At 52.2% G+C, this 15,476-nt stretch overlaps 2 protein-coding genes across 2 annotated transcripts; both read right to left on the reverse strand.

The window, feature by feature from the left end:
* Positions 1–3,626: 3,626 nt before the first annotated feature.
* Positions 3,627–7,392, reverse strand: LOC128939854 (antigen-presenting glycoprotein CD1d-like). The gene is made up of 6 exons (XM_054281067.1): positions 7,311–7,392; positions 5,839–6,096; positions 5,016–5,300; positions 4,642–4,926; positions 4,421–4,517; positions 3,627–4,295 (listed from the first exon to the last, which is right to left on the reverse strand). The coding sequence occupies exons 1-6, from the start codon at positions 7,381–7,383 to the stop codon at positions 4,250–4,252; spliced, it is 1,044 nt and encodes a 347-aa protein (XP_054137042.1). The 5' UTR covers positions 7,384–7,392; the 3' UTR covers positions 3,627–4,249.
* Positions 7,393–11,142: 3,750 nt separating this feature from the next.
* On the reverse strand, positions 11,143–12,732 carry LOC128939638 (antigen-presenting glycoprotein CD1d-like). The gene is made up of 5 exons (XM_054280733.1): positions 12,654–12,732; positions 12,085–12,342; positions 11,644–11,925; positions 11,270–11,554; positions 11,143–11,207 (listed from the first exon to the last, which is right to left on the reverse strand). Exons 1-5 carry the CDS (start codon positions 12,730–12,732, stop codon positions 11,143–11,145), a joined length of 969 nt encoding a protein of 322 aa, XP_054136708.1.
* Between the last annotated feature and the right edge of the window lie 2,744 nt (positions 12,733–15,476).

A 15,476-nucleotide genomic window follows, 5' to 3' on the forward strand; every position in this document is an offset into this window, starting at 1 on the left:
TGGCCTTGAACATAGAGTTTAAGAGCTTCTTATTTTACCTTCAGGAAAGCACAAGAGCAATTAGGGGTCAAGCTGGCTGTAATAATTTGTTGGATGCTTTTAGTGTGTTTACCCCTATTTCTATACTGGAGGGAGAAATAGGAAAAATGTCTATTTAGTCACTATTGGAGAGAAATTATCTATTGTCCAATTTTGAGACAATTACTAAAATTTGAAGCATGTTTACAGAAGGAAATATCTGGAACAAGTAATTTTGCAGCATGACTGAAACAGTTTCTGCATCCTTTCCCAGTCACTCAGTTCTGGGATCATGGTGCAGGCAGCTCTTGTGAACAACAAGCATCAGCCCTGCACCTCTTAGAGAGATTTCAAGAGGAGAAGAAATAACGAAATAGAGAAGGCAATAAAGAGACGTGTTTTTAACCAAGGATGGATGTGCTTCCAAAATTCAGGCCAGAATTTACTAAGTTCAGATTATTTGTAGGAAACAAATGACAGAGAGATGGCTCTCTCTCCTTATCTAAATATGTTTGCTCCAAACAGGAAGTTTGGAGCAAACATATTTAGAAAGAACAATTTAGGTTTCTCTGCCATAAATTGTGGATGCAAACACACTTTCCACTGTGCTGAACTGCTGTGGAAAGCGTGGAAGGGAAGGTGGTAATTCATTTTTGCAGGCCAGTAATAAGGTAGTCATTGCTGAAGAATGTGATGGAGAAATTGCCTAAGACAGAAAAATTTAACAAGCAGGTCTGGAGAAACTGGCATACAGTGAAAAGCTTAACAACCTGCAGGCAGAGATGCACATGGTGTCTCTCCCATATGGGGAGTAGTGGAGGGGTCACCTACATCCTTCCATGTGCTCTCAAAACCATATCAGGTTATTTGACCAGAGCATGCAAAAGGAGGGAGGATTAGGTCCTCTCCATTTGCTTTAGCTCCTTCTCTCTAAAATGGGGCTCCAAATATCCCATCCCTCCACAGGACTGAAAAAAGATCCTGTGAAACCTGTGCTGTGTGCAATAATCAGAAGGATTTGGTATTTTTTAACAGTTATCATGGATGCAGGAAGTAAGACTTGAGTTTCCCACCGGGAGTGAAAAGAAGGTAATTTATTAACTACTTCATCATGATTGCTCTTTGCTGCCTGGCTTGGTTGAGCTGAAGGAAGTCCTGAAAAAACATTTATTCCAAGAAAGGTTCCAAAGCTGACAGTCGTTCCAAACTTCCACTGGGACATTGAGAGAGGGATCTGGAATGTATATGCAGTCCTGGGATCAGGAGGTTTTTAATGGCTAATGCCTTTTCTGCAGATGTACAAATCTCATCTGACATATGTATACTCCACGTGGATCTTATTTCCTAGTAATTGGAGTGTAACTGATAGGTTGCTGTGCTTCTTGAAAAGTGTGTGCCTTGATTGGAAAGTATTGGGGTCTTCAATGCCTTTAAGGGGGAATAGAAAACTTGTATCTAGACAGAGATATCACCGTTTGGGATTGTTAATTAGGTGTTAACAACTTAGATGAGTGTCACAGACATCTTTTGTGACAAATCCTTTCTTTAGGATTTTTCCCTCTTCTGGAAGGCTGAGGCCCCAGAAAGAGAATGTAAACAATGGTTATCTGCTGCTGTGGCATGCAACAGGTGCACCTGTGATTGGCCCATGTTCCGCATTTACAATTAAGGGCCAATCAGAGACTGAGCTCTCTCTGGGAGAATCAGAGAGAGCTCCTTTGTTGATTCATTCTTTTTCTATTCTTAGCTTAGAGGCTTCTGAGACTTTTCTCTCTATTCCTTTTAGTATAGTCTTAATGTATTTTATATCATAAAATAATAAATCCAGCCTTCTGATCATGGAGTCAAGATTCTCGTCTATCTTTCTTCACTCCTGCAACCCTTGCAAGCCCAGCAACAGGTGGGAAAGCATTTTCTGGGGATTAGTGACCATCTGGGAGAAACCAATGGCCTAAGAAACCCTGATCATTATAGGGTTTTAGATCATTATAGGCCTGTATAGGCCTTGTTCTTATTCAAGGTCATCAGTAGGGCTGTAGGGTGTGGCTGGATCAGAATTTAAATATCCGTTCAAAGGCACCTTCTGACCCCTGAGAAGTTTGTCCCTGCTTTGCAGCCAGCTGCAAATAAACTGGTATTAGTGAGAAGGTTTTGAAAGCATTCAGAGACCCTGTTTGAATGAGGGATAAAAGGATCACAGATCAGGTAAGCTTTAATCTCTTCAGTTTATAATATCCATCAATTAATTTATTTTACAATAAAGGCTTTACCCTGGAGCTCATTAGAAGCAGTTTTGATGGTGTCAGTCCCCAAAGATGATAGTACCTTGGTGTCTCAGATTTCTGCCTAGCATATCCACTAGCAAGAAATGTTTCTCAAAAGAGGTGGAAATTGCAGGATAACCCACCCAAACAGGGAAATTTTATTGCTTTGGTATGAAATTTAGAAGTTTAAATTTTCAGCAGTTTTATATACATGCTTTGTATTCATACATATAGGTGTGTGCACCCAGAAAGAGAGAAAGAGGGAAACAATGTCATGACAATGAGGTCCACAATGCTCTAATCATTCTGGACCAAATGGTTGGGTTATTTCACTATGTCATGTCTCTCCGGCTCCCCAAGACAGGGGATGGAGCATGGCTTTGGGTTTTTAAGCAGGCCTGATAATTGCAAACATCTTCCTGGCTTTTTGCCTTTATCTTGAAATCGGGAGCTGAGGTGAGAAACGCCTTGGGCTCATCCCCGGCTCTTCGGTGCTGGGTGTGGCTGAGGGTTGGATCCGGGGACATGCGGAATCGGCAGCAAGCCACAGCGAGCGCTTGGAAGCTCAGGCCCGGGGTTGGAGGGGGCCGAGGGCAAGGACTGGGGGTCCGGGGCAGCCCCACCTCCCCGCCGGGCTTGTCCCACGCTCGCCCGGTGACCGGTGACGTAGGAGGAGCACGAATGGCATTGGCGAGCGGGCCGTGGCATAGCCAATGGAGGCGTGAGGCGGGAGGGGCAGAGGCGCCGGGGATCTACCGGGCACCAGGTGACGTCAGGTGCAGTCCGGTCACCATTGGCAGCTCGCTCGGCAGCGGCCCGGCAGGGACCCTGCTGGCTTCAGGCAGCTGAGCAGAGATGGTCCCCGAGCAGCCTGTGGGGAACACCTTGGGGAAACAGCTGTCCTGCAGCAGCACATGAAGGTCCACACCTGCAGAGATCCACCTGCAGCGTTTGGAGGAGTCCAGTGTCATAGAAGGTGGGTGTGCCTGAGAGAGAATGTGACGCTATGGAGACACTGTGCTGGAGCAGATTCCTGGCAGACCTTGTGACCCTGAGTGCAATCCGCACTGGAGCAGCCCGTTCCCGAAGGAGTGACCCCATAGAAAGGACCCATGCTGGAGCAGTTGTGAAGAACTGCAGCCCACAGAAAGGACCCATGATGAAAACATTCGTAGAACACTGTCTCCACAGTAAGTGGGACTCCACACTGGAGCAGGGTGAGGAGGAAGGACCAATGGACAATGCAAAATGAACTGATGACAATCACATCCTGCTGTGGGGTGTGTTGCTCAGAGCCTCAGCATGGCTCTTTCATAGCTGTCAGGCATAGTGGAAGGGTGACGATCCCCCATCTTTCCAGCTTTTACAGCGACAGGAAGGAAGCATGGGGGCAGGAGTCAGAAGTGGAAGAGATCCTGATCTAAAGGGTGAGCTCAGCCCTGGAGATGGAGCAGCTCAGTGTGCTCAAAATGTGTCAGGGATGTCAGGGGTGTTACTTAGTTCCTCCCTTCCCTTGTCTCGCCAGTGAAGAGCTCACATCTCTCCACCTATCCCTGATTTGTGGCCTGCACCATCACACATCTCACTCAGCAACCCCACAGTGGTCTGGCCTTGGGTTGTGACTGCCCTGTCAGGAATAGACACTGGCCATGGGGAGATGTGGAAGGGGCTGTCAAAGGACTGGCTTCTCCTGACATGCCAGATCGAGACCAACCAGAGTCCAGGAAAAGGAAGAGCATCTGCCTGCAATAGGGAGTATCTGTAGTGCACAGAGGAGTTTCCTGAGAAAAGCTCCTGAGGGGGGAAGAAGGGTGAGAGACACAGGAACCATATGTATCAGAAGAAGTTCATAGCTGTTTAATGCAGTTGTTTTCCAGAACAAAATCGTGTTGGTGCTTATGGGTCAGGGGTGGGGCATGAAGTAAGAACGGAGAGCAAGCAGCTGTTGCTGTGTGGGCAGCAAGGCCTCAAATGATGAATTCCTGGGTCTCCCATGTAGCCTCGTTACCTTTCCTGCAAAGACTATGTGTAAGCTGTGGTGACAGTCAGGGACTTCACCCCTACAGAGCTGCTGCAACCCCTGAACCGACCTATATGCCCATAAATCTTACAGCAGGAGGATGGGAGGGAGAGCTCACCTGCGCTTCCACCACCAAAAACCCCCAGCAAATGCTGTGGCCACAAGAACCAGCACTGCAATGGTGATACTGATGGTTGGAGCTGCACTGTGGTTTTCTGGGACAGGGAGAGAAGAGGGCAACTGTGTGAGGGTGGCAGCGCCAGTCAGGAGCTGCCACCCTCACAGGGCTCAGGGCTGGTATCTGCAGCCTGCACCCCATCCCCCACGGGTGGCACCTACCCCATGGGATGAGAAGGCTGCGGGTGCCCAGGCTGTGGTGGCGCACACGGCAGACATAGCTGTGCCCATCACGGGGGGCCACGGCCAGGACGCTGCGGAGCTGGTAGGTGAGGTCAGCGTTGGGCAGGACGGTGCTGGTGTTGAGCGCCGGGCCCGGAGGCACCTCCTGGCCATCCCGCAGCCAGGCCACGCTGATGGGACGGGGGTAGAAGCCAGTGACATGGCAAACAAGCAGCAGCTGGTCTAGGCTGGGGGTGCGGGCGAAGACCGTGGCCACAGGCAGCTCTGGGGAGTGAGAGCAAAGGGGTGGGGCACAGCTGGGCCCCAGTGTGGGGGCCTGTGGGCTGGCTGTTGCAGGGTCAGGGTGGTCTCACCTTGTCTCTCTAGAATTTCCTTCCCATACCTCTTCAGGGTGAGGAAGTTGCTCTGGCATACCCAGATAGAGAGAAGGTGCTCCAGGAGTATTCTGACAGACTTCTGCCTGTTGAGGCTCTTGCTGACCAGCTCTGCCATCTGGGATGACTGCCGGGCCTCCCAGCCCTGTTTATCTACCTCAAAAGCTACGAGGTCTCTGCCATCCCAGCCAACATTCAGGAAGCCCTGGCTGGTCGTATTGGGGTACAGCACACAGCCTGCACGGAGCTGAACCACCAAGGGGTCTGTCAACAGCAAAGCCAATGGACAGGTCCCATGAGTGGGTGGAACGTGGGTGGCATGAGGTGGGATGTGTCTGAGAGCACATACAGGGATGCAGTGGAAAGCAGGGTGCAATGGGCAGCAGGGGGTAAGGCCATGCTTCAGGAGACCCCGGACACCCTGCAAGCCCTCAGGCTCCTTGGAAGAATGGAGTGGAGTGGTATGGAGTGCTTGCTTAAAAAGAATTCTGTCCCCAAAGTATTTGCCCCAGTTTTCTCTTTCATGATCTTTGCTGTGTCAGTCCTTCAGCTCCACTAAATTTGGTGGCAGCTCCCTGATATACACAGGGGTTCCTTGTGCTAGATGGCAGAAGCCCCAAGGGGTATTTTTGGTCTGCTGCCCTACCCACTCCTGCTAGTCATATTCCCCAGCAGCTGCAGTGTTTCAGCAGCTGTTGCACCCTGTGAGATCCCCCCAAATGCCATCCTGGTGGGGAGGAGGCCACAGCCAAAACCTGAGGAGAAGGACTAGGGGTGTGGCAGGGCTCATTTCTGTACTCACAGTGCTGTTTTGTCTGCTGAACTGTGTCGTGCACAAATCGGATCATATTGCGCAGAGCAATTTTGTACTGGGACATCATCTTTTCCCCATCATCTTCAGCTGCAGCCTGGCTGACCCAGGGCCAGTGGAAGTGGATGCTCCAGTTGGCCGGATCCAGTGTAAAGATGGCTATGTCCCCTACGAGTGCCACACATGACACCTCAGCAGAGCTGATGTTGGCGAAGAGGCTAGTCAGGAGGTACTGGATAACCTGTGGCTCTGCTAGGAGAGAGGATGGAGACAGGAAAGGGTGCAGGAAGGAGATGAGTGGAGGTGCTAAAGGGGAAACACGAAGTGGAGGTGCTGGAGGGGAAACAGGGGATCCAGACTAGATAATAAGAAAGAAATTTTTTAAGTGCGGGGTAGTGAGACACTGGTACATGTTACCCAGACATATGGTGGATGTCCATCCCTGGAAACATTCCAGGCCAGGTTGTTTGGGGCTCTGAGCAGGGAAGGTGTTCCTGTCCATGGCAGAGGGGTTGGACTTAATGGCCTTTAAAGGTCCTTTTCACCCCAAATCCTTCTGTGCTTCTATGATTCTATGCTCTTCATCCTGCTCAGGGTTGCTTTCCTGTCTGAACTTCCTCTAACTTCACTGCTCTTTTTCCTTCTCTATTTTTCTTTCAGCAAAGTGGTTGTCTCCTGCAGAGGATTTTAGGCATTTTGTGCCCTCCTTTCCATGCCTCCCTCCTGGCCACAGCTGCTGTATTACTGTGCAGAGCAGATGAAAGGGCACCTTGCTGCTCGTTTGGAGTGATGTTTCCCCCCAGGAGAAACACCTGTGCAAGGACCTATATCTGCCACAGATCTGGACATGGTACAGAGGATATGGAGGATGGTTGATAGAAAAGGGCATTTTGTCCAGATTTGGGGGTCCCTGATAGGCCCAGGACACCAGCCAAGCCCAGAGATCAGTCCTGACTTTTTGTGTCTGATGCTGCCTGCCCCGGAAGCGTAAGGTCTCGCAGGGTTGTGGTAAAACTCTCTGTGTGACAGCAGTGCCCAAAAAGCCCTCTGGCAGGTGCAGCTCCCTGACGAATGAGAGGCTGCTGGAAGAGGCCCTCAGCACCATGTGGAGCTGAGATCTGCCTGGCACCCATGGGCTCCCTGCAGGGGGAGGACATCTTGCAGGGTAACTCCACACCCAAGGCCTGGCTGGGGACCACTGTTGTCTCTTCTGCTTGTGTGCCCAAGGCCTTGTGTTGGAGCTGGTGAGGCAGAAGTCCTGAGCTGGAGGCAGGAAGGGTGGGCAGGGACAAGGCATGTTTGGGTGGTGCACGATGGGAGGTGGCCCTCTGATGCTGAGAATCATCCACCCCCCCGATATGGCACAGTGGCCTGGCCATGCCTCCCCTGAGCAGAACTTGTGGGGTTCTCTGACAGGGTGGGGGTGGTAAGAGTGGTTGAGGTGAGCCAGGGCTCCCACTTACCCTCTGGGTCTGCCCACATCCCAGGGAGGAGGATCGGGAGAAAGAGGAAGAGGAGGAGGTGAGGGGGCTGCATGGTGCACGCGGCAAGGCTGGAGAAGCAGCGGCAAGTGACTGTGGGAGGAGGAAGAACCTGTGGGAACCTAAGCTTCAACCCAGCCCAGCAGTCACTGCGGTGGCTCTCCACCAATTGGAGAATCAGTGTGTCAAGGGAGGGGCCCAGAGGTCCCAGGCTGAAAGCTGGGGATGTGTGGGAGGGACAGAAGCTGAAGTAAGGTCTTGAGCACGAAATGCCCTGACAGGCTGGGGCTGGGGAAATCTCAGCCAGAAGGAGAAGGTGGGGAAAGAGAGACCAATGAAACAGGACTAGGAAAATAGGTATTCAAGCATCTAAGCTGGGTTTTCCTGACTCCCCCTCCCCACCTGTTGTCCTATCCCCGTTCTTGTGGGACGCATCAGCACCAATGGAGGTGACGATGGCTTTTGGATTTCAGCTGTCTTCTTAACCCCTACACAGGGAGAAGGGATACCCCCTCCCTCTCCTGGCACCTCCAGCTCAGGCTGCTCCTGCGTCACTTGCCTAATTCTGGGGATGGGGCTCCCAGGGAGGAGGCAACAAGCTGTTCCACCTACACCAAAGCTGTAGGACACTGCTGAGGAGCCCCTACTCTGCTCTAAACACCTGGGGGTGGGGCAAGCAGCTCCCCTTTCCTTCCCAGCAGCTTTGATGAGGAATCCAGTCCCCCTCCCCAAGAGCCCCTTGTGCATGGGAACAGAAATGGTGGCAGCCATGCCCCTGCTCTGTCCCCATTGGCAGCAGTGCCCAGTGCTGGAGGCATCATGGGGGGACCAGAGCCAGCCTCTCCCCACAATGTTTCCAATCGACTCCTCTCAACTCCTCCCCTCAACATGCAGTTTCTCTTCCCCTCTTTTGGGTAGTGCCTGCCCTGGGGGCAAAGGCAGAACCAAAACCACAAGGAAGGGCAAGTTTGAGGAGTTCAGCTCAGTAGTGTCCAAACACTGAATACTTTTGTTTCCATGGAGCTTTTGAATACTGTGGTCCCAGAGAGAAGTAGGGATGCTGTGGTGGTCTGGTAGGCACAGAAATGACAAAATGACACCAACTTCCCCAGCAGCATGACGCAGGGGATGTCCAGCTATGGCATCACAAGGTCCACATCCTTCCCACTAGTCCTAGACCCAGAGGAGACTGTTTGGCTGTCAGGATGGCAAAGTGCAGCCATGGGGCAGCCAGGGAGGGAAGAGACAAGGGGGCTTTTGTTTCTGCAGTCCTGTGAGGTGATCACTTGTGCCCATGGCTTCCCCTGAGACGACTGCTGGTCACTTCTTGCTGAGCAGCTGAGAGGCCATACGCAGCCCTCTGTCCCGTGAGTTGCCTGAGTTGCTCTTAGGACAGGAGCAGGCACCTGGCTTGTGTGGGTGGTCACAATGTGTCCAGCCCCCACAGAAATTCCTTCCATGTCTCCCACTCTCTCAGTGGATCTGCTTTACAGTTCTGCTTTAGCCCTTCCACTTCTCTGTTGAATGTACTTCTCATGTCAGGAGTTTTTTTCACTTCCTTTTTTGCTCACAACTTCTTCCTCCTTCATATTTTCACTTCTCTGGTCTGGAAATGACCCAAGGAGACAGGGGACTGACTGTAGGTCCACACAGTCCGTTGGTCCTCAGAGTCCTCTCAAGGGACCATGGTCCTCAGAGTCACACCCAGGTTACCACTGGTCTCCACAGTTTCCTCAGCTGACATCAGTCGGTCCTTACATTCCTCTGAAGTGATTACTGGTCCTCACTTCCCCCCTGCCCTAGAGCACTATTGGTCTTTGAGGTTCTCATGTGGCCACTGGTCCTCAAAGAACCCACAGGTGACATTGCTCCTTACAATCTCCCCTGAGGTGGAGTCTGTAACCCCCCCCAAGCTGGGCCTGGGGGAGTTGGAGTGGAGGGAACAGGGATGCAGTGCCTCTGGGTGCCATACTGGGCGTGTGGGTGAGCAGCAGCAACCACTGCACTGGGCTGTGATGGGGTGCCTTAAGAACCCTCTAAAATGCCTGGATGGGGTGTGTTATTGTAAGGTCTCTTAGGGGATGTGAGCAAACACTTGCAGACACCCCTCTGGTACCAGCTGTTTGTGGGTGTGGAACTGTAGGGTCTCTTGGGAGGTCATTCACATGAACAGATTTCCTCAACAGGTTTCCTGACTGGCTGCACCTGATCTCCAGGTCTGCCTGGTATCATGAGTGCTGCAGGATGTTCCACTCTGCTTGGGAGAGGAATTGCCCCATTTGCCCTGCGGGTGCCAAGGCCACAGGGAGGCATGCCCACACCTAAGTGTTTCATCTGCCTGTCCCAAGTCAGCAGGAGCTGGGAGAGGCTTGGTGTCACTCCTCTTGCAGTGAGTTCCTTGAGCCATGTGATGCCAGCAGGTGACACTGGCTGCTAGGGAAACACAGTACTTACCCCAGCATTGTTGTTTCCAGGTTCTGGCCAGGGCGGAACAAACACCATTGGATTTGTGATGGATATGGCCACAAGACAGCCAGGTTTTCCGGCTTGCCATTGCTGCCAGACTTATCCTGGGAAACTGCAGGAAGTTGTCCAGTGAAACCAAACCTTTTGAAGCTACATGTTCAAGTTGATTGGGAGCATGAACTACATGCCTTCCTGTGTGTGTGAACTCTGCTATGTTTCATGGGACATGGGCTTCTTTTTTTCTCCTTTATTGGGAGCCTTGGGGATACTTTACCGCCATGTGCTCAGTTGTTTATTTCCATGCAATATCTGAGAACATGTTCATATATGCACAGGCACACATGTACTGTATTTCCCCGATGCCTTGGTGCTTCCTGCAATTTAGTGCCTATAATTCAGTGGTGTTTCAACTTGCATACATGGCTGATCAAAACCTCTCCAAGCCCATTCAACTGCTAAGGAAAGGCAGATTACTTAGTGAAAATATGAATGGTTTATTTTCGTTTCATACACATATGCAACTCCCACACATTACATCAGAGTTTCAGTATTACTCAGCACTTTGTAAAGCCATTTCTGACCAGGTTCTGTTAGTCTATGTGGAACAGTTCAGTCTCAGCACAAATATTTCTGGAATATGGCTAATAAAGGCAATTTTTAGGAAAAAAAATTACCAGAAAGTGACAGTAGAAGGGGACATCTTTCCACCTTCTGACAAAAGTGTTACTGAAGCAGAACCAGGAGGATTTGCCATTGGGTATTGAGGTGCCCTACAGCATCAGTGGGTGGACTGGCCAGTGCCACAAGCGAAGAGACCATCATGTGTAACAAGGGAGGAAGTCACAGATGTGCACTTACATCTGTTTAGAAAATTCAGGTGAGTCAAAAGCTCAGATTTCTCTCGCCAGGTTTCTTTTGTGCATCTCTGAATCAAGTTAGTCTTGCAATTGGCAATGCCCAAAACTTAGGTAAAGCAGAAAAAGGCAGTTCTCGTTACTCTGTAGGCCGTGGGAGGGAATGGGAACTGTTAGCTCTCTTCTGAGCTAAGCTTCTTTGCTCAGGATGGAGTTCCTGGACTCTGATTCCTCAATCTGCTGGTGCTTTCTGAAACAAGAGGGAGATGGGTGGATGCTGCATGGCAGAGACCTTGTGGGAGTGCAGACAGCATCTGCCAGGATCCAAGCAAGAGCTTTGCTGCTCAGTGCAGAAATCCCCACAGCATTCCTTTCTCTCCTCTCTCAATGCCGCTCCATGGGGCAGACAGGGACTGACCTTTGTCTCCACACCCAAAGCACCGACATGGCAGCTACAGCCATGGCTGCAAGCAGCCCGGCCATGAGCCCTGTGATCAGCACCACTTCTGAGTTCCCTGGGAAACATAAGGAGAAGCTGCCATGAGCTTTCTGGGGTTTGCTCCATCTTGTGGTGCGGGGTGGCTCAGGACCCCCATCTCATCCCCCACGGGTGGCACCTACCCCATGGGATGAGAAGGCTGCGGGTGCCCAGGCTGTGGTGGCGCACACGGCAGACATAGCTGTGCCCATCACGGGGGGCCACGGCCAGGACGCTGCGGAGCTGGTAGGTGAGGTCAGCGTTGGGCAGGACGGTGCTGGTGTTGAGCGCCGGGCCCGGAGGCACCTCCTGGCCATCCCGCAGCCAGGCCACGCTGATGGGACGGGGGTAGAAGCCAGTGACATGGCAAACAAGCAGCAGCTGGTCTAGGCTGGGGGTGCGGGCGAAGACCGTGGCCACAGGCAGCTCTGGGGAGTGAGAGCAAAGGGGTGGGGCACAGCTGGGCCCCAGTGTGGGGGCCTGTGGGCTGGCTGTTGCAGGGTCAGGGTGGTCTCACCTTGTCTCTCCACAGCTGCCCTCCCATAGTGCAGCAACATCTCCATGTCATCGAGACAAGTATAATTGAAAAGAGTTTCCACCAGCTCACTCAAGGCGGTGTAGTTCTGGAGAAAGGACTGGACATACCGTGACAACTCGGTGTCCTGGTAGAGGGTCCAGGTGAAATTCTTTGTGTCGAAGCTGAGGAAATCCTGACCATTGTAACCCACATAGCCAAAGGCCAGGGAGGTTCTGTTGGGGTACAGCGTGCAGCCTGCTGTGCACTGAACAGCAAAGGGGTCTGGCGGGGCAAAGAGGAGAGAGAGGTTGCGTGAGGGGCTGGGATTTCCTTCCTCTAGACATGGTCATTGTCTCCTACACAGCGCCAGCACTATCAGATCCTTCCCCACCTCCCAGCTGCTTTTCAAGAAAGGGGATGAAGTGAAAACTGAGCACTTACAGGGGATGTCCTTTTGTGTGGCCCCTTCATTGATTAGATGGTTGAACTGCTGCAAATAGATCTTAAGCAGGTTTTCAATGGTGTCCCAGTCAGCACGGGGAAGGGCTGGGCGCACCCAGGGCTGGCAGAAGTGGATGGACCATGTGTGTTTATCAAGAGAACCAAGTTCGATGTCTTCCAGCAGGCCCAGCCCCTCTGTGTCTGCAAATGAGGTGTTTTGGAAGGTGGTAGTCTGGAGCAGCCGGACAGTGAAGGTCCCTGCATGAGACAAGGGTTGACAGGGATGGGACTGGGAAAAGAGGGCTGAGGAAAGTGGAGGAACTGAGGGATGGGTCCTTGATATTGCAGGGATCTGTGGGTTCCTCATAAGCCCCTTACAGCATTTGCAGCCCCAGTTCCCATCTTCTGCACCCACATGGGGTGGCTGCATCCCTGCTGGGGAGGAGGTGTGAAGCCAGGGGACAAGGAGGAGTGAGGAAGCAAGTGCCCAAGGTGGGTGTGAAGCAAGAAGCCTCTCCCCTATGGAGTCCCATGGAGGTTGATGTGTATGAGCCAGGGGTCCCACTTACCCTCCAGGTTTGCCCATGTCTCAGAGAGGAAGAAGAGGTAGAGGAGGAGGGAGAGAAGGCAGCAGCAAGGGGACTGCATGATTTCAGCAGTGGGTCCCAGAGTGTGCAGCAGTCAGTGCAGCAGCAGGAAGAATAGACTGTTGAGAGATGTGGCCTCAGATGTCTCCTCAGGCTGGCTCTGCATGGGCAGCTCTGCTGGTGCTAATGGCCCTGGCAGCCAATGGGGCTGGCACTGAGGTTTAGGGGAGGGCTCTGAGCTTCCCACTTGGAGTGAGCTGGGGCATCTTGAGTATGGCTGTGAGTGCTAGGAGAATTTGATTGTGAGCAAAGTTGTTCTATTGCATGCAGGAGCAGTCCCTCATGGCTGCAGCAGTACCTTGACAATCAGGGTGATGTGGGTGAACTGAGTCCTCTGTTCTACCTCCCTTTCAGGTCAGTGTGTCTCTTGGCCATGTGCTGCATCCATTGCCCTGATAGGAATATCCTTTACTTATGTCTGGCTTATCTGGCCCTGCATAGAACAGACACTGCCACCTGCTCTGCCCTGCCAGGTGGGTTCACAACAACATGGCTGTTTTTCTCATAGGGCAGGCAAGCCCTATTCTGACCCCAGGGCCTCATGCCTGGGCTCTATGTGCCCCAAGGCTGTGCACTGGTCCCATGCCTCTTTGTCACCTCCCAACCATCCGACAGCCAGGCCACTCTGATGGGCCACAGGTATATAAGCCAGTGATGTGGCAAACCTGCAGGAGAACTGGGCCATGGCCTTGGAAAGCTCAGAGGGATAAGAGAGTGAAGGAGAAAAGTTGATGGTTATATCCCTTGACACCTCAGCACTGCTGGTCTCATCCTGGGGAAGGGACTTCCCAGAGTTGAGGCAATGAGCACTTCCAGCCTGGATCACAGCTGTGGGGTCAGGGATGGCTGAGGAAGCAGTTCTCCAGGAGCTCTTCTTGGGGTGCAAGAAGTGAAGGGAGTGGAGCAGCTATAGTGTGGTGGTCCCCAAGGGGAGAGATAGGCTGCAGGCCCTGGAAAGGACTGTTTCCCACTGACAGTCATCAGACTCCTGGAGCAGTGGCAGTGACAGGATCTTCAAGCTGGGATGAGGATGGGACCCCACCATCAAGCCCATTCCAGGGAGTTGCAGTGGATATGCAGCTTCCCCATTTCCAAAGAGCTCTATCCAATGCCATGGGATCTGGGAGTTGCCTCTATGTTTCCCTGCACCTCACAGTGTAGGGGAGCCTGAAGTCTGCCCTAAATGCCCCAACAGGGGAGGGTCTGAGGATTGGCTGCAGCCTAGCAACTCCCCTTTCCTTCCCACCAGCTTTGCTGAGGAATCCAGTCCCCCTCCCCAAGAGCCCCCTGTGCATGGAAACAAAAATGGTGGGAGCCATGCCCCTGCTCTGTCCAAATTGGCAGCAGTGTCCAGTGCTGGAGGGACAATGTGGTGACCAGAGGCAGCCTCTCCCCACAATCCCATATCCACTGCTCCTCCCTCACCTGCAGTTTCTCTCCCCCTTTCCTAGGGGTGCCCATGTTGAGGGTGAAGGCAGAGCTACAACCATAGCCAAGGGGAAGTCTGAGGTGGGGTGCCCTGATAACAACCAAACACAGCAGAGGTATCCATGTTAGTATGTGACCCATTCAAGCACAACTGGGATCAGGTGTCACTGTTCCATGTCACCATTTTTGGTGTCTCCAGCTGTAGGGACATGGGGAAGGCCCATATGTGGATGCTGCAGGATGAGCTCCAGCACCCCATGACACTGAGTCATATATGGTTACAAAAGGACACCGAACCCCTTCCCTTCCATGGAGCTGTCCCAGAGAGAAGTAGGGATGCTGTGGTGGTCTGGTAGGCCCAGAAATGACACCAACTTCCCCAGCAGCATGACGCAGGGGATGTCCAGCTATGGCACCACAAGGTCCACATCCCTCCCACTAGTCCTAGACCCAGAGGAGACTGTTTGGCTGTCAGGATGGCAAAGTGCAGCCATGGGGCAGCCAGGGAGGGAAGAGACAAGGGGGCTTTTGTTTCTGCAGTCCTGTGAGGTGATCACTTGTGCCCATGGCTTCCCCTGAGATGACTGCTGGTCACTTCTTGCTGAGCAGCTGAGAGGCCATACGCAGCCCTCTGTCCTGTGCAGGTGCATGTGACAAAATTCAAATAACATGCAGCCCCCTATACCTCAAGATGAGGTCCAGAGTACACAATCCTCTTATATCTACTCATATTTCATTTCTCCTTACTGGTGGAAATAATCACTAGATACAAAACTGCTAAATCCCACAAACTCCACAGAAACAAAGACAAACCCAAAACAGAGGGTACTCTCCCCTTTCAAGATGGCATCTGCCACAGACAACCATGTTTAGGGAGACAAAGGGAAAATGCAGTCAGCCTTCCTCCCTGCTTATCTCTCCAACAGCAAAGGTGGCTGGCACTTTCCACAGGTGATACTTAGCAAACAGCTACAACTCATGGAGAGACTTTGCCACACTGGGGCAGAGGACAGCAAGGCAAAGCAAGGCAAAGCAAAGCAGCTGGGCTGGGTGACTTTGTGCCTTTTTGCCTCAGTGGGGCACTGCTGGGAAGCTGTGGGCAACTTAGACTGGAGCAGGGCCACTCTGTTCCTTCTGCACAGCGCTGCTGACAGGCACTCCTGGAATTTGCCTTGAGGCAGGCCAAGATGCAAGAGAGGAACAAAAGGGAGGGGGAAAAAGAAAAGCCCCAAAGATTCTGCCTTGAGCAAAGATAACAAGGCAAGAAGGGTGTGCCTGAGAGACCCCTGACTTTGAAAAGGGGTCTTTGCACCTTGC

Source organism: Melozone crissalis, unplaced genomic scaffold (genome assembly GCF_028551555.1).
Source record: "Melozone crissalis strain CALT ecotype California unplaced genomic scaffold, PUWL_Pcris_2 ptg000029l_1, whole genome shotgun sequence".
Classification (NCBI taxonomy): Eukaryota; Metazoa; Chordata; class Aves; order Passeriformes; family Passerellidae; genus Melozone; species Melozone crissalis.

What these genes read in the sequence shown, in the direction of transcription:
- LOC128939854 (XM_054281067.1), bottom strand. Translation starts at nt 7,383, where the DNA reads ATGCAGCCCCCTCACCTCCTCCTCTTCCTCTTTCTCCCGATCCTCCTC. An exon ending in GGAAATTCTAGAGAGACAAG is followed by an intron (nt 4,927 to 5,015) that starts GTGAGACCACCC and finishes CTCACTCCCCAG; the next exon opens with AGCTGCCTGTGGCCACGGTC. An exon ending in CAGCCTTCTCATCCCATGGG is followed by an intron (nt 4,518 to 4,641) that starts GTAGGTGCCACC and finishes TCCCTGTCCCAG; the next exon opens with AAAACCACAGTGCAGCTCCA.
- LOC128939638 (XM_054280733.1), bottom strand. Translation starts at nt 12,732, where the DNA reads ATGCAGTCCCCTTGCTGCTGCCTTCTCTCCCTCCTCCTCTACCTCTTC. An exon ending in GACATGGGCAAACCTGGAGG is followed by an intron (nt 12,343 to 12,653) that starts GTAAGTGGGACC and finishes TGTCTCATGCAG; the next exon opens with GGACCTTCACTGTCCGGCTG. An exon ending in GGCAGCTGTGGAGAGACAAG is followed by an intron (nt 11,555 to 11,643) that starts GTGAGACCACCC and finishes CTCACTCCCCAG; the next exon opens with AGCTGCCTGTGGCCACGGTC.